The sequence below is a fragment of the Elgaria multicarinata genome, chromosome 13 (genome assembly GCF_023053635.1).
Source record: "Elgaria multicarinata webbii isolate HBS135686 ecotype San Diego chromosome 13, rElgMul1.1.pri, whole genome shotgun sequence".
NCBI classification, from domain to species: domain Eukaryota; kingdom Metazoa; phylum Chordata; class Lepidosauria; order Squamata; family Anguidae; genus Elgaria; species Elgaria multicarinata.
Window position 1 is genome coordinate 23,533,355 of NC_086183.1, and position 23,204 is coordinate 23,556,558.

The window sequence follows — 23,204 nt, forward strand, 5'->3', positions numbered from 1 at the left end:
CTCTTTTTCACATGGTCACCCTATTCTTGGTGATAATTTTCTCCCGTTTGTCTTTGTTTGGTTTGGATAAACAATCCCCACTTTCTGGCCCAGGTTAGGGTTCCTCTCTTCACATTGTCTGATCTGGCCTTGCCATTCTCCAAATGACGGACACTCTGAATTTCTCACTTATCAATGATGCAAGAGAGTGATGTGGGGCAGGTAAATAATCCCCAATCCCATCCACAGTTTGTCTCTGCCAAACACACAAGGAGAAACAGTGTCCACAGATGCTAAATCCTTCACTGGTCTTTTTCATTAGTACCTTTCCTCCAGAAAATGCCTACAGCCTTGGGCAGATAACTTGGTTAAAGCCTTTTTGGAGCTTGCTCTTAAAGGAGCAATGTAGGAAGAAGGGTAGTTCTTTCCTCCCTGGTCGCTCTACAAAAGAGGGTAGGGCTCCTGCAGCTTTAACTGTTGTGATGAAGAGGGAATTGCACCAGGTGCTGCATGCATACAAATGACAAGGCTGAAATTCCCTTTTCTATACAACTATTAAAGGTAGTCCTCCTTTCCATGTGGTCCCCCTTCTTAATCAAAGCAACCCAAAGAAAAAGCCTTTAAATATCTGCATCATTGAATCCAGCGCTCAGTAATAAAGAAAACCTGTGAAAGTTTGAAAAACTAAATGGGAGCTGTGGCGGGGGACAGGACCACCGCTCTACCAAATTATTCATGCATAAAGTATAAGTAAATATAAATGAACAGCTTTCATATATAGAAGAAATGAAACATACCTTTTGCAATAATATCCACAAATGCTGTGGTTCCTATTGTAGAAGTCCTCCACGTTGAAGTCTTTTATGCCGACTGCAAACTAATTGCCTGTACAATCAGATGATCAGAACTGAGCAGAAAGGGCTAAAGGAAGAGACTGTATGCACTTATAGCACTTAAGGCTAAGGTTCTAGAACTGGAGAGGTATTAACGCTTCATAAACCTCAAAGATGCTGAATTTCAAATGATCCTGAAATGCAGCAGAAACTTTATTACATGTTGAACTGGTCTGATTAAAAAGAAATAGTCGTTGCCATTTGGTGACTTTAAAATTCTCAAGTCTAATGTGAATACGGTCTAAATAAAAACTTTTCAGCAGCAGAAAAAGAAGGGGATTTACCCAGGGCTGGTGCCAGGCTTTTTTGCGCTCTAGGCAAGGTGAGCTGCTTTGGAAATGCCAGCAGCCGAACCAGGGAGCTTTCTGAAAGCAAAGCATGTTCTCTACCACTGAGGTATGGGGCCGAAAAGACGGATTACACAGCATCACCAACCAAGTCACAGACCACTACTCCGCACCACATAGGACAATAGCCCCTTACTTTTTTGGGGGGGGGCATTTAAGTTCCCTGTTTAGTGACATTCAATTTAGATGGTCTCATACGACAGATGTTGTTTTTTGCTATGCTGGAGAAACCTGGGCCCTAGGGTTCTGTTAGGGTGGTCAAAAGACCCCTTTCTGGGGGGAAAGTGTACACCAAGCACTCAAGGCTCTACCACCAGACCCCTCCCTTCCCCGTTTCCTTAATAAAGAGCCATCAGAATGCGGTTGGCAAGTTGCTCAAAGTTGTTCTGCACTTTCTAACCCCGCAGAGCATGCCACTAATCTGGCTGGTCAAATGTAGCAGTTTTCAAAAACACAGCTGCTAAGGCTTGGATCCCAGATCCAAGTTGCCATGATCCCAGACAGTTCGGCACACTGCTCCTTGTTATCACGAAAACCACCCCAATGGTCAGCAAAGTCAGCTTCTCTCGCCCTTGCATGGGGGGCTTCTCTGGTACAGTGAGTTGCATAAACAGGGCATCGTTGTCACAATATTATGTATTGTTAGCTGTTAGAAATAGTTTCATTTCTGGGAAATGTATAACTCTGCAATCAACAAGGGATGGGAGGAGGGAAGAACCATGAGCTCATCAGGAGGGGCAGGGAATGTCATAAAAGATGTTGGTTGTGGATGAAGGGGAGAGAAACTCGTCTTCCATCCGTCGAGGGTGAGTTTCCTCCTACACGTGTAGTTCAATAAAGAAATGGTCACTGCCTCTGGACTTGTCTGGTTTTCCTGTTCCCTCCCTTCTGGTTGGGTTTTCACCCTAACTATTTTGGTAGCAGCACTGGGATCCCTTGAGGGTGCCTTGCCCAAGGCCCCTCGAAAACGTGGAACCAGCATCGGCAAACCAGAACCCTTCCTTACACAGCTTCATTTTTCTCTACTTCAGCATCTGTCCAATCCAATATTTCATTTCCAGTCTGACCATGCCTGTGGCTGCTACTTCTTGTTCCCAGATTCCTCTTTGGTGCCAGACCTGCAACTCCCTTCACAACCAGTCCTCTTGCTTCTGGCCCACATGCCCATTGCCCCGGGGACTTCATGGCAGGCTGTCCCAAGTGAGGCGCCAAGACCTGGTATCTGGCTGCTTCCTACACTGTCGTGAGCTGCCTGCATCCCATCCCTGATTCTGCTGGGATCAGGAATGGGACCCCTACACACACACACACGCACACACACACACACACACACACGCTTTGAGTCTCCCCACAATATGCAAGAAAAAAGTAACACTTTTTCCATGAAGAAGAGGGGGGAAATGAATAATTTATTTTAGAAATGCATTATTATATATATTGGTGAACTCAATGGCTTGCACGGCCCTTTTTATTTTTTTATGTATTTATTTTTTACAGTTTCCACTCTGGCAGTTTCTCCTGTGCAAAACAAGAAAGTAAAACTATTCACTGCTGGTTCTAGGTTCTGGGGGATCCACAAGCAGGATGCTTCCGTTGCCTCCTTCATCCCCACCATTGTCCGCTCAGCCTCTCCTTTCTTCTGGCCCCAATTCCCACCCCACCCAGAGGGAAATGGCAGGCAAATGAGCTTCCATCTCCTTCTTGTTCCCCTTGTCACTCGGAGACTTTCTCCCATCAGTGCAAGAGGGCAGGAAGGAATGGCACAATGAGCAGAGTAGCAAGGCCAAAGGCTCTAGGAGGTAGTAGTGGGCCCCTTGCTGAAATGTGGGCCCGACAATGCCGACTCTGCTGTGAAATTATGATACCGACCGGAGGGAGAATAGAGAGAAAAATCTTACATCACGTGTTTTCAACCTCAAACTTCAAGAAATGTTTAAATCTTTTTGAAAAGAGCTTTTTTTTTGGTTTTCACCTTTGCTGATTTATTTGTAGTACATTTATTTTAGAAGTGTAAAATTGTTCATATGCCTGGAAATCAGGCAAATGTATTTTTATCCAATCATTCTCAGACTACTAGTCCTTATGGCAACACAGGATTTGCACTAGTCCAGAAAAAAATATCAGGCAAAGCCACCCTTGGATTCCAGACTTAAAGATCATTTACTTGGCTACACATTTGACTTCTACCAGACAGAAATAATTCCACACTAGTCCAACAATTCAATTCCTCATCAAAAAAATCTTTTATGTCATTAGGTTGAAATTTATTAGAGCAACTTTTACTGGCATATAGCAGAAAAGTTTTTAGTGATACTTCAAAGTAAATATGCATCTGATCGGGATTTAAGAATGCAAAACTATGGTGTTGCGCAGTGTCAGCCAATGCATACGCACTCCTAATTAAGTCCCACTGTGTTGAAAAATGCTAATTATCAGGAAAATGCCTATATTTGTAGCCGTAGGCATGAGAAAAAGAGAGACATCAGCTAGTAGCTTGCCCTGTAGCCCATTGATGCGACTCAAGAGATTTCTACTGGTAATCCATTGTAAGAGGGCGCAGGACCATCTGTAATTTGTCAAATAAATTCCAGGATCCAGTTGAGATAGCTGTTAACATTAGTATAGATGCCAGGCCCTGGGGAGGCCCCCATAGATACAACCCCCTGGAGTTGTCCACCACAGATTAGGGGTCCACCGGAATCACCCTATTGAGAGAAGGAGAACACACAATGAAATGGGCAAAGTCACTGAAAACCAAAAAGAAAGGGCAAGATGGTCCAGTAAGATGCTTGCAAGGGATCGTTTTTGCACTGTAGATGATCAGGGGTCTGGAAACAAAGCCCTATGAAGAGAGACTGAAAGAACTGGGCATGTTTAGCCTGGAGAAGAGAAGATTGAGGGGAGACATGATAGCACTCTTCAAATACTTAAAAGGTTGTCACACAGAGGAGGGCCAGGATCTCTTTTCGATTCTCCTAGAGTGCAGGACATGGAATAACGGGCTCAAGTTAAAGGAAGCCAGATTCCGGCTGAACATTAGGAAAAACTTCCTGAATGTTAGAGCAGTATGACAATGGAACCAATGACCTAGGGAGGTTGTGGGCTCTCACACACTAGAGGCCTTCAAGATGCAGCTGGACAACCATCTGCCAGGGATGCTTTAAGGTGGATTCCTGCATCAAGCAGGGGGTTGGACTCGATGGCCTTGTAGGCCCCTTCCAACTCTGCTATTCTATGATTCTATGAAATATTTAGTTATAGCTTGGACTACTATAATTAGCACCTAGTACTAATCCATAATTTATTCATCCCACGGGTTGTAGAATTCTGGGTTGTCATGATGTGCAAATGTAGCCATGCTAACAAACCATGGTTGTCAACCACAAACAATTCAGAAAGAGAACACATAGTTTCATGAAAGATTGTGAATGCTAGGTTGTTTCATTACAACCCAGAAACAGGCGTTGTTCATGGGTTGTTTCTCCATGATATACTGGGACAGGCAAGGGTGGTCAAAAACCCCAGCCACTCTACATGCCAGTACTGCAGTGATAGAAAGACATCTGGGATACAGGGAAGGAATGGGCAAAAGAAAAGAAATACAACCACCCACCTCAGGATTTTTATTTTTATTTATTTTTTTCAAATCTTGACATTATCACAAGACTGCAGAGACTTCAGCAGTTTGGCTACATAAGAATCAGCACTCAGATAATAAGTTTGCTATTAATATATAAAGTTTTCTTCTTCTGTGTTAGTCTGGTTTCTATTGTGGTATGAAGGAAAGTTTGTACATGCAGAAGTGGATAGAATATATGTTTGTAATCAGTACAGAATGTCATCCCAATGCTTCATAAAACTTGCTTTAAAAAAAAATAATCATTTCGGAATCCTGCCCACAGGGGAAAACTCCTTACCTGGCATGAATCTTTGCATCCTTTCTGGTCTCCTGCACATAACATGTCGTCAGTCATTCTCCAAAATGGATAAGCAGCTGCACAAACGTGGTTCTCGAGTATGTTGATGTTAGCACAATGAGGAACAATGGGTAAAGTCACTGAAAACCAAAAAGAAAGGGCAAGATGGTCCAGTAAGATGCTTGCAAGGGATCGTTTTTGCACTGTAGAGGAGTAGCTGTGTTAAAACATCTGCCCATGTGCAATGCCCCTTCCAGCATTTTGGGAACTTCAAGAAAGGCATGCTGAGTGGTTCCACTGAACCTGCAAGAGGGTTATGGCTCAGTGGCAGAGCCCCTCCTTTGCATGCAGAAGGTCTCAGGTTCAATCCCCAGAATCTCTTGTAGGGCCGGAAAAAATTCTGCCTGAAACCCTGGAGAGCTGTTGCCAGTCAGTGTTGACAATACTGGGCTAGATGGATCCAGAGTCTGACTCAGGAGAAGGAAGCTTCCTATATTTGCTGTATTTCTGTTAGGGTGGCCTTGGCCGTTTCTACTAGGGCTGTGCTCCGCTTTGCTTCGGATCGGAGAAGCGATATCGAGGCGGCCTGATTCACCTCTGACAAAGGTGGAGACAGATTGGGTAGGGGGAGCTGCGGATCGAGATGCTTACCTGGCGCTGCCACAGTTTGTGCGGGGACGGCGGCAGAGCCAGGTAAGGGGCAGGGGGGAGGGCGGCTTACCTGGCTCCGTCGCACTCCGACAGTGGCTTCAACTGAGGCTGAGGAATCAAACTGGAAGACCAGGCTACCACTGTGGCCTGGTCTTCCTGTATGAGTTCTCAGCCTCAGTTGAAGCCGCTGCCAGACCACGACGGAGCCAGGTAAGTTCTGGGGGGTAGGGGGGCCTTATCTGGCACCGCCGCCACCGCCACAGAGCTCCGATTCAGATCTGGAGCTCTGCAGCGGACCATAGGCAGATCGACATGGGGCAGAGCGGAACTGATCCAGAAGTTGAGGATCAGGAACCAGAGCGGATCGGGGGGTCCGTGCACAGCCCTAGTTTCTACACCAGCCCGAAAATCTGGGCTTGTCACGGCCAAGTCCCTGTGACAAATGATGCACAGGAACTCCCAGGAAACACCCGATTCTTCCTTCAGTCTTGGAATCATCCTGAGACCATGGGAGGTTTATGGGCACCTGTCCTGGCTTCGTCCCACCTCCTCACACATAAACACGAGGAGGCAGGAAATGGGCACGGAGCTCTTCAGGTGCTCCGTGCCCATCGGGGGTGGCGGGGGACCAAAGTTGGAGCACATGTGCGCTCATCTCCATTAATTTTTTAAAAAATAAATAAATGGCGAGCGCGACAGCCTTTCTTCCTCCCGGATTGTCATGCTCATGTGTGGACTTAGGGGAGGATCTTGCGAGCAGACTATTGTGAGATCCTCCCCCTTCCCTTCCGGAATGCTGGGAGGTGTAGAAAAGGCCCTTGTGTCCTATTTTACAGAGGGCAGTACTCCGTTTCAAGGTACTCCCTATTTGAAGGCCTACCCAGCCTAAGCCTGGTTGAAAGAACCATAATAATTCCTTCAAAACAGGCACCTACACATGTAAATTAGCATCTGCACATTTTAGGTGGATCTGGGTCCTCGTTTCGCCTGTGCAAGCGGTGAGTCTTACCTTTAGAAGTTGTGGTTGTGCCCCAACCCATGACCCTGCATTTTGTTCCCACGAAGACAGAGCCAGTGGGCAGGAGGAGGGGTCCGATGTGCTTGCTGTACTTCACAGGGCTGTTCAATTTGATCATCATGATGTCAGCAGTGAAGTCCGCACAGCTGTTCTGGGTGGTGCTGGCAGTGTCAGGGTAGCACAGGGTGGCCGCACTGACTCTCATCTGTTCATCCCCTCTGGGCACGTTTCGGTTGTGCAGTCCAAGCCTTATCTCAATTTAGCCACTACAAGAATAACAGCAAATTGCTCAGAGGCCTCTCAAAGCAAGGCCCAAATGGGCAAGTTGGACTACATTATTGCTCGGGATGGATATTTGTCCTAGGGCGTCTTTGAATGAGCGATTTATAGCCTGAGCTTGACTGGCCACTCACAGATGTTTGTAGGTCAATTTCATGACTTTGTCAACAAACAGGACCTCTCCTACTGTTTCCTCCCCTTATTCCATTTTAAAAAAGATCAGAGACAAGCCGGAATAGAGCCTTAATAGTGCAAAATTGGCAGTATGTAAAGCTGGCATCGCACTAGGAACTTGCCAAGGAAGGACTTCCCCTGCTATTGGAGGGAGAAGAGGTTAAAATAAAGTGATTTCTCTTAATGTAGAGATGCTCCTGGTCATTGGCCTGGACGTGTTTTCATGGGACTTGCTGCTGAGCATTTCTGCCAATCTCTTCCTAGAGCAGAGGTACCCCCGGAATTCTAAAAGATTGAAACACCTCTTCTAAGGCCCAATTACTGGCAATTAGAGATTTAAGTTACAACGTGTTGGCATTATGGGGATAATTTTTGGCTCCACCACTTTGGCCTTTGATCCATCGCCCTTTGCTCCTGGCTCCACCCACCACCAGAATGTGGGCCCCTGACAGTACCTCTGAAATGACATTACACTCCTGTAGTAAAAAGAAGATTCCAGCTAAACATTCACAGCGAAAGAGGCAATGCAGACTCATGACGAGTGCCTTTGTAAGGAAAAGTTACATCAGCTTTTTTCACCCACGTAACTTTTCTGGGAAAGATCCCATGGGCAGGATCTTGCATTCCTGTTGGGTGCCTGTACCACATACATGTTTGGAAAAGGTATATGGACATTGACTTCAGTGTAATTTTTTCCACGTGGAAAAGCAAGGAACTGTACTCAGTGAAGGATCCCATTGAAACGCACACCATGATTGCTAATGGTCATGAAAGACTGAACCTGAATCCTTGCCCAAAATCGGAGGCTGTTTTCTACAGGTATTCACTGACTCCTTAACATCCCTCACCTTACGTAGCAATGAGCAGCAGTGAGTACCCAGTTGTAATCCAGCAATATTCCAGAGCAGAACGGCTCTTTTGACTGATAGAGTAGCACAAGCCAAGGGTGCTCAGCCTCATTGCATTCTTGGCCTCCAAGGATCCGCTTACGGTATGCTGACACTGAAACACAGACCAAGAGGTTCATCAGACGAGTGTTTTATCGCACACTCGCTACTGCCAATTTACAGATATTCACACATCCTTTAGATGATGACGTCCATCTTGCGAACGCCTCCCACCCAATTTTCCATTGCAAAACAGACCCCTTTTAATCTGACTTTTTTTTTTAATGGAATGTGCTGTGACCTCCTGCTGTGCGCAGAAAAAGTGGCATGATAAAAACACCCCCCTAAATGGGCCACATGATCTTTGTTTACTTCTTCTTTCTCCTCCGGGCAGAAAGAGAGAGTAATGAGGGACAAAAGCAGGGGCGGAGAAGCGATGGAAAGGAAATGTGATTCCCCCCGCCCCGGTGATTACGCTCCAAGAAAGCTCATTGTCCCCCTGGGATGGGCACCAATGCTTTTCAGTAGGATATTGAAATACCTTCAAAATCGCTCCCCCAAGTAAGTCAATGATCTCTTTCACTCCCCAAGAAGATGGGCTGAGAGATATTTCACATGTGGGTTTGCTATGTCACCCTTTTGGTGTTGAACAACACAGATAAAAGCAAAGAGTAAGAGACGTCCCATATGAACATTTGAAATGTGCTTCAGTACTGCTAGTTACACATCTGCCTAGCATATGCTGCACACAACAGCCCATTGGCACCTGAAAAATATGCAAGTCACGGAACATCAGAATGTAACCGTCACATGCAAATCTTTTCAGCCAATAACACCAGTCACTTACACACCCACACACAATTTATTTATTTATTTATTTTTTACATTTTTATACTGCCCAATAGCCAAAGCTCTCTGGGCGGTTCACAAACAGAGCTACTACACAGCTCTCACACATACAATTGCGAGTGCAAGAAAAACAGATGCATATAAATTGTCCCCCAGGCCTCCCAGATTTGCATCCCATTGAAAAGTCAGTTCTTACCCATAGACGGCAGCAAGAAAAGTAGGAGAGCCAACAATTTGGCAGGTTCCATAGCAGGCGATCTGCCCGACAAAGTGTCCCCACGTACTTTAGGAGCGAGGAATAAGTTCAGCGATTAAGATAACGCCGCACAAAATGTTTGTCTCAACTCCTTTTTTATATCCTCCATGGGTTGACACTCATCTCTGCCAATCTGGCATCACCTGTGAGAATACACACAATCCATCACTCCCAGAGCCTTCTTTTTCCCCACATCCAGGCAAACAGGAGAAACAGCTTTGGTTAATCTAACCTCATAGGTGGCTCTTGACTTCTTGGTGATAATTTTCTCCAGTTTGTTTTGGGTCGGGTTGGATCAACAATCCACACATTTTGGCCCGGGATCAGATCCTCGGTCTGTGGATCTAAATCTTTGCTCTATTCACATTCTCTGATTTGGCCTTGCCATTTCCTAATTGACAAGCACACTGAATATCTCACAAATCACATGTGCAATGCACTGACCAAATTTAAAAAGGTTCTTAGATTCACAGAATAGTAGAGAGGAAGGGTCCTATAAAGCCATCTAGTCCCACCCCCTGCTCAGTGCAGAAACCCCATTAAAGCATAATTGTACTTCATCTGGATGATCTGAATCTACCACCCCTCCTATAGAATGATTTCAAGAGCCAAACTAGATCACGGGGCAATTCATGCATATATATTATATGTGTGTGTGTGTGTGTGTCCATGTGTGTCCCCTGAAGGATTAGAACGCCAGTTTCCAGCTCTATAATCACTTGCCCCTCTTCCACACAGACAAAAATTCTTTGGGGTGGGGTGACATAAGGTTGTTCAAACACTGTCAGGTGTAGCTTTCATTGGTCTACACCACAAAGTTAGATTTTCCATACCTTCATATATCCCATCTCTGGGGAGCCATCATGCCAAAACACATATTAGATGCCATGAACCCCATCATGTATTACAGGGTTATTTGGGCCTTACAGAGGAAACAGCTGTCGAATTCAGCCTGTTCTAAAACTGTCCCCCACCTTTTTCAGAAGATGATCTGAGGTTGAATGGTGAAACAGTTGATGGTTCATAGTCCTGCACTTGCATTGATTCATCCTGTATTATCTACAATTGTCACAACCGATGTGTCTGATTATGGAGTGGGAGCCAAACTTACGGAGTTCCATGAGGATAAAATTGAGCGGACTGTAGCATTGGCATCAGGACATTCTTTAGGAGGGGTGGCTGAGAGGAAATCTTGACCCATTGAAAAAGAAACACTTTGGGCAGGATCTACACTACTGCTTATAACTGTTTATTATTATTATTATTATTATTATTTATTTATATAGCACCATCAATGTACATGGTGCTGTACAGATAACACAGTACATAGCAAGACCCTGCCGCATAGGCTTACAATCTAATAAGTTGTAGTAAACAATAAAGAGGGAAGGAGAATGCAAACAGGCACAGGGAAGTGTAAACAGGCACCGGGTAGGGTAAAGCTAACAGTATAGAGTCAGAACAAACTCTATACTGTTAGCTTTACCCTACCCGGTGCCTGTTTACACTTCCCTGTGCCTGTTTGCATTCTCCTTCCCTCTTTATTGTTTACTACAACTTATTAGATTGTAAGCCTATGCGGCAGGGTCTTGCTATGTACTGTGTTATCTGTACAGCACCATGTACATTGATGGTGCTATATAAATAAATAATAATAATAATAATAATAATAATAATAATAATAATAAACAGTTATAAGCAGTAGTGTAGATCCTGCCCAAAGTGTTTCTTTTTCAATGGGTCAAGATTTCCTCTCAGCCACCCCTCCTAAAGAATGTCCTGATGCCAATGCTACAGTCCGCTCAATTTTATCCTCATGGAACTCCGTAAGTTTGGCTCCCACTCCATAATCAGACACATCGGTTGTGACAATTGTAGATAATACAGGATGAATCAATGCAAGTGCAGGACTATGAACCATCAACTGTTTCACCATTCAACCTCAGATCATCTTCTGAAAAAGGTGGGGGACAGTTTTAGAACAGGCTGAATTCGACAGCTGTTTCCTCTGTAAGGCCCAAATAACCCTGTAATACATGATGGGGTTCATGGCATCTAATATGTGTTTTGGCATGATGGCTCCCCAGAGATGGGATATATGAAGGTATGGAAAATCTAACTTTGTGGTGTAGACCAATGAAAGCTACACCTGACAGTGTTTGAACAACCTTATGTCACCCCACCCCAAAGAATTTTTGTCTGTGTGGAAGAGGGGCAAGTGATTATAGAGCTGGAAACTGGCGTTCTAATCCTTCAGGGGACACACATGGACACACACACACACACACATATAATATATATGCATGAATTGCCCCGTGATCTAGTTTGGCTCTTGAAATCATTCTATAGGAGGGGTGGTAGATTCAGATCATCCAGATGAAGTACAATTATGCTTTAATGGGGTTTCTGCACTGAGCAGGGGGTGGGACTAGATGGCTTTATAGGACCCTTCCTCTCTACTATTCTGTGAATCTAAGAACCTTTTTAAATTTGGTCAGTGCATTGCACATGTGATTTGTGAGATATTCAGTGTGCTTGTCAATTAGGAAATGGCAAGGCCAACTGTGCAGGCCCAGAACACATTGCATACACCGTTTTCATACTGTTTTAAAAGTGTTATATCCTGCTTGGTGCAGATCGGCCCCTGGGCTTCAGAAAAGTGGAGGATATGTCTAAGGGGCCATGAATTTCAATTATGTACCAACCATAGGCCTTTGACAACACTGTTAACCAAACGGGAGAGGGATGACTAAGAAGTCGTATTGCTAGACTGTCAGCGAAACTACCGCCCTACTATTTGTGAACCCTTGAGAGCATCTATGCTAAGGAGAGAAGAAAAGCAATGTATTTTAAGAATGTCTGAACACAGGGTTACTGCATGTAGCTGGGTGAAGTAAGTGGCACAAATGTGTTTGTCTTCTTCACGATGTCAATAACCCCAGAGGGAGAGATGGGGTAGGATCTCAGAATTATAGGGTGGGATTAACCCCTGCCGGGGATCAGCTCAATGACCATGATCACGGTTTGTCTTCCTGTCGGTGGCAATGTTCTGAGACAACCCGAAAAATAAAAAAATAAAAAATGACCCCTCTACTACTACTACTACTACTACTAATAATAATAATAATAAATTAATTTCTTACCCACCTATCCATTCTGATCAAGGTAGAGAACAATAGAAATATAAATGCATAAAACTGAATTAAAGCATAATATACATTGTTAAAAACATCCTAAAAACATCTTAAAATTCCACTGGTTAGGCCTCTGGGAAGAGGTCAGTCTTTATAGCTTTCTTGAATGCTAATGGACTGTCAAGTTGACGAGTCTCCTCTGGCAGGCCATTCCACAGTCTGGGAGCAGCAGAAGAGAAGGACCTCTGGATAACAGTTGTTAATCTAGTTTTTGCTAGCTGAAGCAGATTTTTCCCAGAGGACCTGAGTGTGTGTGGCAGATTGTATGGGAGAAGGCGATCCCCCAGGTAACCTGGACCCAAACCATGTAGGGCTTTAAAGGTAATAACCAACACTATATACTTCGCCCGGAAACTAATTGGCAGCTAGTGAAGAGATTTTAAGACTGGTGTAGGATAGAGAGACCCCGCAGCCATCTTATGAACATGGCAGCATGCTCAGAGCAGAGTCCTATCCAAGGGAAGCTCAGAACCATTGCAGGAAAAGAGATGGGTCTTGTTGTGTTATTAATATGGTGCAGAGTCTTTTGACTTTCAGCTGGAGCAGCAGAGCCTTTGGAATGTGATGGAGCTCATCAGGGCCAGCTCTACAATAAGGCAGAGTGAGGCCCTTGCTTCAGGGAGCAGTGGTTGATAGGGCTGTGCACGGAACCCCCCAAACCGCTTCATGGCTCAATCCGGAACTTCCGGATTGGGCCCGAACCACTTTGGGTCAATCCACCTGTCCCCGCTCTGCTGCCATCGCCACATGGACAGTGCCGGTGGTGCCGCCAGGTAAGCCAACCCCCCACCCCCTTACCTGCGTCTGTTGTCACAGGCTTCAATTGAGGCCCTGGTTTGAAGCCAGAAGAGACCACAGCTTTCACTTCTGGCTTCAACCGGGGCCTCAATTGAAGCCCATGACAGTCGCCTCCCTCCTGCCTGCCTCCTTACATGGTTCTGCAGCTGCTGTCACTGCGTGGGCAGCAGTGGTGGTGGCGTCAGGTAGGTTAACCCCCCCACCCCTTTACCTGTGTCTGTTGTAGTCCACCCGTCGCAGTCCGTGCCAGGGCCTCAATTGAAGCCTGTGACGGACACAGGTAAGCCTCCCTCCTCCCTGCCCCCTTATCTGGCTCCATTGCTGTCACTGCAGGGACTGAGGTGGCGGCAGCATCGCCAGATGAGTCCCCCTCCCCCCCACTTACCTGCGTCCAGAGCTCCAGATTGAGGCGATCCGCTTCGCCTTGATCTGCAGCCCCCCAAACCGATCCGCCTCCGCCTTTTCCAGAGGCAAATCAGGCCACTCCGAAGTCACTTCTCTGAAGCCGGACCACAATGGAGCCAGGTGAGAGGGAGGAGGGAGGGGGCCTTACCTGGTGTTGCCGCTGCCACAGTCCATGTGGCGACAGTGACAGAGCCAGGTAAGGGGCAGGGGGGAGGTGGGCTTACCTAGCTTCATCGTGGTCTGCTGGCAGCTTCAACTGAGGCCGAAGATTCAAACTGGTTTGAGTCCACAGCCTCAGTTGAAGCCGCCGCCAGACAACGATGAAGGCAGGTAAGTTGTGAGGGGGTAGGGAGGCCTTACCTGGCACCACCGCCATAGACCTCCAATTCGGATCTGGAGCTCCGCAGTGGAGTGGACCATAGGCGGATCGACATGAGGCAGAGCGGACCCAACCTGGAAGCTGCGGATTGGGAACCAGAGCAGATCAAGGGGTCGATACACAGCCCTAATGCATAGGGCTGTGCTGCATATGAGTTATGCCAGGTTTGTTGAACCCCAATCAAATTAAGGGCTACAATCAATTTTGGAGGGGCTCCCGGTGGTGGGTGGTGTCAAAGGCAAAAGGGGTGGGCAGAAAACACCAAATTTATATATTTTAACTTAAAACTCTTACAGAAAACATCCAGGTAAAGTGGTGGAGCCCTCTGGGAAACCCATGTCAGCTGGATGTAACCCACTAATCCTTGACTTCAGCATTCCACTTCATGACATAACTCTGCTCTGTTGTATGTGAGATGACGATTCTTCCTTTATCAAGCTTATTTTCTTAAAGATCAAGCCATCGGTAGAAGGGAAAAGCCCTATATTACATTCACTTGCCAGTACTGTCAAGCCCATAAGATAAGAAAACAAGAGGTAGATGTTTACATAAAGAGATGTTAGAAATACTGCACTCTGCATTTTTATTTTTATTTTTTCAGTTGTTAGCTTTCAGAGCAGGAATTCACAGGAAAACTATTGTGTAATCAGACGATTCAAGATTTTGGTGCTTAGGCAGGAAATAGCCACCCTAAGATTCTCGTTGGACATCATAAAGACTATAAACCTATGCTCATTCACTCATTCTGTTTAGTGAGACTTATTCAAAGTAAACATGCATCCCATTGGGATTTGAGGATGCAAAACTATGGCATTGCACAGTGCCATCCTATGCACATGTACTCCAAACAAAGTCCCACTGTGCTCAATGAAGCTTACTGTCAGGAAAATGTGTGCCTACATTTGTGGCTTAAAGAATGAAGAAAAAATATATCAGCTAGTAGCTTCCCCACCACCTTCCCACTGATGTGCCTCAAGAGAGTTCAACTAGTAATCCATTGTCAGAGGGAGCAGGTCCAACCGTGCTTTGTCAAAAAAAACCACGGATCCAGTTGAGATAGCTGTCGACCTTGGTATAGATGCCAAGCCCAAATGGCTGACCATGAACTATAATCCCCTGGACTTGTCCTTCACAGATAAGGGGTCCACCAGAATCACCCTATTGAGAGAACAGAACACACTATGAAATATATAGTTATGGCTGAGACTACAATAGTGACCTGGCTTATATCTAATGCTAATCCATAATTTATTAATCCCATGAGTTGTTAAATTCTGGGTTGTCATGGTGTGTGAACTCTGCCAGGCTAACAAACCATAGGTTGTAAACCACAAACAAACCAGGAAGATAACCTGTGGTTTCATGTATGGTTGTGAACTATAGGCTGTTTCAACCATGGGTTGTCATTACATGTGAATTCAGAACTGTGGGTTGTTCATGGATTGCTTCTCCAGGCTACACAAAAGGCTGGCAAGGGTGGTCAAAAAAACCCAGCTAATACTGTAATGCCACAAAGGCATCTGGGATACGAGGAGTAAGTGAGCAGGGGAAGAAGAAAACAAATAACCTAGGGTTTTAGGTTCCCCTCCACCACCTTAGTGATTGTTGTTGTTTTAAAAAATTGCAAACTTGTGGTTCTCCCAAGACTGCTGAAACTTCCCCACTGAGACATGGATGTGACGTTTGGCTACATAAGAATCGGCACTCAGTTTGCTATCCTTTTCTTCTGTGTTAGTTTGGTTTGCATTATGGTGTATGTATGTACCTGGTGTGAAGAAAGGTTTGTATGTACAGAAATATATACTGTTTTAGGGATACTAATCTCCCTGCTGACTATTCCACCATGCCTCTGGGTGTAGCTCCCAGTCTTTGATAGGTCATTACCTAATGGGCAAATAATACAACATTTTCAAGCATTCCCCCCCCCCCCCCCGGCAGATAATAGGGTCCGTAGAGTAGGGTGACCAACTGTCAGGATTTCCCCAGATTTGTCCTGTTTTTTGTTCTTTCCATGGTGTCAGGGGGGATTTTCTATAATTTTCAATAATGTCCTGGAATGACACACCTTCCCCTTTAAGGCTGCCATTAGCATGGCAGGAGGGAATGACATGCTTTCTTGAGGCACATCATTCCCCCACCCTGAGCTCCAACTGAGGTCTTAAAGGGGAAAGTGGGTCATTCGTGAACGTTATAGAAAAGGCCCCAATTGGAGTGGATGGTGGTGGTGCAGAATGAAATCCTTTCCCCTCCTCCACTCCAATCGGGTTCTTTAAGGTGGTGGGGGAATAACGTACTTTCTGCAGGACTCTGAAAGCTGCTTCCCCACACACACACTAGGTGTCCTCTTTTTTGGTTTCCCAAATATGGTCACCCTACCATAGAGTGTCAGACCCCGCGGATCCTTGACAATTTAATAGGATCTTTTATTTATTTATTTATTTATTTATTACATTTTTATACCGCCCAATAGCCGAAGCTCTCTGGGCGGTTCACAAAAATTAAAACCATCATAAAACAACCAACAAGTTAAAAATACAAATACAAAATACAATATAAAAAGCACAACCAGGATATCTTTCCCAGATATCTCTTCCGTTGGGATACGTGGAGAGGGCAGTGTAAAAATATATGTTCATGGGTCTCAATACAACCCCCACTACATAAACATAACCTGGCTGAATATGGTATACCTCTGAACCGCCCCGTTAGTAATGCAGAGGGAAGGGCATTGCACCTAGCTAACATAAACGCTCTTCTCAATTGCAGATTGTACAGCAGCTGTAAGTAAGGTGCCATTTTACCAGGCTTAACAGGCAGATGGAAATGTAGTGGGGAGCATGAGGTATTTGCTACACTGTTGAGTTCCTGATACTCGACATCTAAAGTTCTTTCTCTAATGACCCTTAAAGCTTCAGTTTGGTTTAACATACCCAGATTTAAAAGATCTAGACCAAGCAAGTTTAATTTGGCATAGAAGTCTAACATCCCTGGACACATAACTGAATCGGAGAGGAGTTGAAAAATCAGGCTACCACTATCCGCTTTATAGAGGATGCCAATCCAATATTTCACAATCCTCAACCAGGCCTGTGTGTTTAGCCTTACAAGTCCAGTTTCAAGGCACAGAGCAGCATACGGAACACAGCACGGCATGCCTAGGATCTTCCGTAGAAAGACCGATTGAACACGTTCCAAGGCTGGGCCCAATGCCTTGGCCCATACTGGAATACCATACAGGGCTTGAGTAACCACCTTAGCTTTATAGACCATAATGGCTGCTGGTACATAGCAGTTACCCTGGGAGTAATAAAACCTTGAAATCGCTGATGCTGAGAGTTTAGCCACACTCTCCACTGCACGGCGGTGGCAGGACCATGCCTGATTATAATGAAACATAATTCCCAGATATTTAAACCACCACACTTGCTCGATCTTGTTACCCTTACAGGTCCACTTATGAGGGGACCACCTATTAGCAAAGTCCATAATTTTGGTCTTGTAGTTTATCTCCAGCTTATTGGTTATTAAATATTCAATAGTTCTGTTTAGCAGCCTCTGGAGGCCAACTCGGGTACGTGAAATAAAGACACACAACAAAGTCAATCCCTCTATCAAAGCCCTACCCAAGCCAGCCAGGTTTTCTTTTTCCTTGGAAGTTAGGGAAGGGCCTCCCTCCAAGCAAGGCAAATCATTTCTCTCTCCCTCCCTGGCCTCCACAGCACTGTGGGGAAGGAGAGGGCCCAGACAGAGCCTTGGCCCAACTGCATAAGCAAATGGCTGCTAGATGAGCCAGGCAGCCATCTTATTCCCAACATTAAAATCTATCTGAGACAGGAGGGAGGGGGGAGAGCCACACTACTGAGCATGCTCTGCTCTATGAGACCTTCATTGACTTTAATGGGGCAAAATGGGGCAAAGAAATATTCATTAAAAATCAACGGAAGCGAATTTTGAAAAAAGAAAGGCCGTTCCATCAATGAGAAGGACAGGGGAACACGATCCCACCAATGAATTGGAGGGTAAGGGTCCCAATTTGGAGCCTTTCATGTGCAAAAAATGGTCGCCAACATAAGTTTTGAGTGCCATTTTCATTCAGAGAGGTTTTCCCCCTTTTGTTCTTTTAACTGGCATCCTTCCCTTATATTTCACCAATCTTCTTGAAAATCCCAGGATATGTAAAACCAGCATTTCTTTCTGGCAGGTCTACTTTTCAGAAAGATTGGTGAAACATTTTCCATTTTATGAATGCTAGAATGACCCACCCCCCAATTACGGCCTTAACATGGTGGAAAGCTCTATTCACTGACCACCTATAACACATGGAACACTGCTGTGTTCCCTGTAATGAGTATGTTGAACTATATACAGTGTAAATTTAGCATGTACTAAACTTTATTATGCATATGCTAATTTACATATAATTTATATACAATTTGCATATGCAAATTGGTACCATCATTTGCTTTCTTTTTGGATGATGCATCAGTGTCCAGCCTGGGCCACTGTAACCTAGTTGCAATTTTGGGATTGGTGAAAGGTCACCAGCTGAACCTCTTGGCCAGGGCTTTTTCATGGCTTTAGGAACCGAACATCTTTCCTTCAGAATTCTGCCAACAGAAAAATCTCCTTACCAAGCATGCACCTTTGCATCCATTCAGAAGTCCTGCACATAATATGTGCTCAGTCATTTTCCACGCTGGGTAAGCCTTCACACACAAGTGTTTCTCATGTATGTTGATGTCAGCACAGTAAGGAACTGCAGGCAAATTAGCTGAAAACCAAAAGGAAAGGGCGAGATGGTCAAGTAAGATGTTTGCAAGGGGCCATGTTTGCTCTGTATGGGAGCAGCTGGGTGAAAAAATCAGGCCATGTGCAATGCCCCTTCCAGCATTTTGGGGAGCTTTAAGGAAGTCCTGCTGAGTGGCCCCACTGAACCTGGGAGAGGGCTATGGCTCAGCGGAAGAGCCCCTGTTCTGCATGCACCCACCACGCTCTGTGCCTCTCCTGCTTTTCATTTCATTGTCTAAGTGCTTTAAAAATTAAACAATGAGTCTGTTATGATGCAAAGTGAACTGTTGACCTCCAGCACCATCTTTATTTGGATGTAAAAGAATGGATTAATGTTTTATTGCTCAGACCCCACCTCTGCCTTGTAATTCGGTTCTTGGACTAGTTTATTTTATTTTCGTCCCACCAGTTTACCTTCTGGCAAACTAGAGTTTCGTGATGGGTGATGCCCACCAGAGTAGCCATTTTAAAATAGGCAGGTCCTCCCCATGTCAGCCATTTTGTGAGAGCACCTACAACAGTCTCAAAATTCCAACAATGCCCACCAACCCAAGGGCAACATTTCAGGGAGTACTTTCCACATCTATGGAGACAATGTGCCTGAGTGCGCAGAGAATTATGAGCAGGTACTGATTCTTACGTATAGGAGCTGTGGTTGTGCCCCAACCCTGGACCCTGCATTTTGCGCCCACGGAGACAGAGACGGTGGGCAGGCGGAGAGGGGCGATGAACTTGCTGTACTTCACAGGTTTGTTCAATTTGAGCATCATGATGTCAGCAGTGTAGTTCAGACAGCTGTTCTTGGTGGTGCTTTCAGTATCAGGGTAGCACAGGGTGGCCACACTGAATCTCGACTTTTCCTTCCCTCTTAGCACTTTTCTGTTGCGGATTCCAAGCCATATCTCGAATTTGCCACTGCAGGAAAAACAGCAAAGCGGTCTAAGGCCCAGATGGGCAAGTTGACTATCTGAACCATCACACAGGAGGAAAATCCCATTCCGTTGCTTCTCCGCCCACGTATTTGGCCCTCGTTACTTCCTCTTTTGAAGAAGAAGTAAACAACATGCACGTGGCCCATTCCATCTTTAAAATCAAGTTGGATTTACTGTTTTTGTGTTTTTTTTGTTTTTTTGTCATGCGAAAAAGGCTAGAAGTGGTGGGGAGGCATGCAGGAGGCAGACAGCGTTTTGGGAGGGACTCACAAAAATCTGTGAGTGCCCAGTAATGTGCATGCAATAAAACACTTGCCTGATAGAGCTCCACATAAATGCTTTTGGTGGATATTTGTCCTGGGATCCCACCTGCAGGTATTGTCATAGGACTTGCTGCTGAGCATGGTTGTCCATCTCTTCCAAAAGCAAAGGTGGGGAACCTCAGACCTGAGGACCAAATATGTCCCTGCAAGAAGCCCACTCTTGTCCTCAGCAATTCCCCAGAAGGCCATCCCCCCTTTCCCCTCACCACTCATTATTTGGGAGTTTCCCCGTTTTTGCAGTTTTCCTCCCGTTTCAAATACTTGACATGCTTCTCCTGAGGCTGAGTTACTAGCAGGAAGAACTTTCAGTTACAACATGTGGTTTTGGCTCCGCCCATTTAGCCTTCGGTCCGTCCCTCTTTGCTTCTGTTCCCGCCCACCACCAGAATGTGGGGGGCGAGAAGAACTTTTCTGATATTGTAGTTGGGGCAATTGTGGAGTGCAGCTGGAAAGAGTTCCATCCCTTCTGTCATAAAAAGAAGATTTCAACTTAAACTTCACTGTAAAATATTACAGTAAAGTTTTTGGCAGGGATCACAGGACCTTGCATTCCTTTTGGGTTCCTGCCCCAGATTCATACTTGGAAAAGTTGTGACAGGGAAACCTGAAAATGCCCCTTTTGAAGCCCCTCAATTTAATGTGAATAAATTGCTCAAACACACTCCTGACACTTTCCCTCTAGCCCCCACCTTTGTACCTTTAAAGACAACAAGATACTGAAAGCTCCAAGGCTGTCTTGATCTCTTGATCCTTATTTACCAGGGTTACATGTTACTTTTTGAATAAACACTCTTCTTGTGTTTAGGAACCAGGCTGAGCAACATAGACTTGGAGACATGTATTGTTTCATTTATTTACCATCTAGACCCCTCTGACTAGGCATTTCTGAAGGGTCAGAGCATACTCTGGAATTCCTATTTCTCCTTGAGGTGATTATCAAAGAACAGAATGCACATTTTGTACCGGTCATAGGCTGCCAAAATATGGCATTGTTTATGTAAGAATGGGTTTCTGTTTATGGAACATGTATGAGACTTGTGATCAGTCACAGGAGGGAAAAGTGTGACTTCATCAGAGATACTTTGATGAGTATAAAAGTATGTCAACAGTCCCGCAAAGCACTCAAAGCACGGCTCCAGGAACATCACGCCAAGCTGGATATGGAAGCAATCAAGTCATCTAGATTCTCCACCAGCTTCCCCTCTCTAAAATTCCACCATGGAGTAGAGAAATATCTTTCAGAGACTATGTCCCCTTTTCTACCCAAAGCCTATATAAATCTTAGATTTCAAACAATGAGAACCATCTTTACAGATGGGAGATATAAGAACATTCCCAGACAACAATGCTTCTGTATCTGCTGTATGCAAGTGGTGGAGGATACCATTCATTATGTGCTCTACTGCAATCTGTATAATATCCCAAGAGACAGATACTTAAAGAGCCATCTGGCACCAGTAGCAAACCTAATGATGCTGATAAAATCACATACCTACTGTCAAATACTCTAAGGCCTGTTATGATAAGCATAGCTAGGTTTGCTGTAAAAACAGCCCAGATCAGAAGAGACCTAGAGGCCAACTGCTCTGCTTAATAACCCTGTGCCTGCAAACATCTTTACTCCCACTTCTGAATGTTTATTTTAACTATAATTTTAAACTTATGTATAATGCTTTGTGTGGCAAGTGGGCTCCAATTTTTTATTGGAAATACTGTATTGATTGTATAATTCGATATTTGTTTGTTTTCCCTCTCTCCTTTCACTGTAACTGTGGCTAATAAACAAACACACACACACACACACACACACACACACACACACACACACACACAGAGGTGATGTGGATGATGGAGAGAGAGTTTTTCGCCATCTGTTTGAATCTCTGTGTCTGGACCAGTTGTGAAGTCGTTCCTTCCCTATCAGGTAAGGGGAATTTCCCTAACAGTTGCATGGAATTTTACTGCAATGTAACTTTTCCACGGGTAAAAGCAAAGGGCTGCATTCAAGGCCAGAGCTCTTCAGAACACACACCATGGTCACTATTGGTCATGGATGAATGAACCTGAAACATCGCCCAAGATCTGAAATTGGATTCCAAATATATTCACCAGCGCCTTGACATGATATTCCTCACCTTCTGTAGCAATGAGCAGCACTGAGCACCCAGTTAGAATCAATCAATATTCCAGAGCAGATGAGGCTATTTGAGTTATAGAGTAGCACAAGCCATGGATGTTCATACTCACTGCATTCCTCGCCTCCAAGGACCCGCTTACGGTGTGCTGACACTGCAACACACACAAGAAAGCTCACTGTCCCACTGGGATGGGCACCGATGCTGTTCAACAGAAGATTGCAATACCACCAAAATCACTTCCCCCAAATAAGTCAATTATCTCTTTCATTCTTTAAGGAGAGAGGCCAAGAGGTACTTCACATATGGGTTTGCAGTGTGATCACTTGGTGTTGAAGAACATTTAAAATATGTTTCAGCACTACACTTTACACATCTCTCTAGCCCATCCACATCCAAATCATGTGTAAGGAAAGGAAAATGAGAATGTAACAAGTCACACGCAATTCTCTTCAGGCAATAATACAGGACTCTTGCATACATAAAGAGAGAACAGCTACACATCTCCCACAAAGGCAATTACAAGTGGAAGACAAACTGATGCACACCCACTATCCCCCAGCCCTTCCAAGTTTCTGGTCAGATTGCATCGAAATGCGGGCTCTCACCAGAAGATGGCAGCAGCAACAGAAAGAAAGCCAGCAGTTTGGAAGGTTCCATAGCAGCAGTTCTTCCTGGCAAAGTGTCCCTATGTACATTAGAAATGGGGAATAAGTTCAGTGATTAAGACAATGCACCACAAAATGTTCATATTGACTCCTTTTTAATATCTCCCATGAGTTGACACTCATCTCTGCCAATTTGGCATCTCCTCTGAGAATGCATACAACCAATCATTCCCAGTGCCTTCTTTTCCCCAAATCCAGGCAAACACGAGAAACAGCATTGCTTAATCAAACCCAATAGGACACTCTTGGCTTCTTGGTGAGAATTCTCTCCAGTTTGTCTTCGGTTTGGAGAAACAATCCCCACTTTTTAGCCCCAGTTAGGGTTCCCCTCT

At 44.9% G+C, this 23,204-nt stretch overlaps 2 protein-coding genes across 2 annotated transcripts; both read right to left on the reverse strand.

Annotated features, from left to right (window-relative positions):
* Positions 1-3,795: 3,795 nt before the first annotated feature.
* On the reverse strand, positions 3,796-9,242 carry LOC134408273 (gilatoxin-like). The gene is given in 5 exon segments (XM_063140495.1): positions 3,796-3,924; positions 5,137-5,276; positions 6,797-7,071; positions 8,107-8,260; positions 9,191-9,242. Coding segments are annotated over 5 exon segments (750 nt in total).
* A 5,813-nt stretch (positions 9,243-15,055) lies between these two features.
* Positions 15,056-22,864, reverse strand: LOC134408370 (gilatoxin-like). The gene is made up of 5 exons (XM_063140627.1): positions 22,813-22,864; positions 22,205-22,358; positions 19,455-19,729; positions 18,658-18,797; positions 15,056-15,184 (listed from the first exon to the last, which is right to left on the reverse strand). Exons 1-5 carry the CDS (start codon positions 22,862-22,864, stop codon positions 15,056-15,058), a joined length of 750 nt encoding a protein of 249 aa, XP_062996697.1.
* Between the last annotated feature and the right edge of the window lie 340 nt (positions 22,865-23,204).

What these genes read in the sequence shown, in the direction of transcription:
- LOC134408370 (XM_063140627.1), bottom strand. Translation starts at nt 22,864, where the DNA reads ATGGAACCTTCCAAACTGCTGGCTTTCTTTCTGTTGCTGCTGCCATCT. An exon ending in CACAACCACAGCTCCTATAC is followed by an intron (nt 18,798 to 19,454) that starts GTAAGAATCAGT and finishes TTTGGTTTTCAG; the next exon opens with CTAATTTGCCTGCAGTTCCT. An exon ending in GATGCAAAGGTGCATGCTTG is followed by an intron (nt 15,185 to 18,657) that starts GTAAGGAGATTT and finishes TTCTCTCAATAG; the next exon opens with GGTGATTCTGGTGGACCCCT.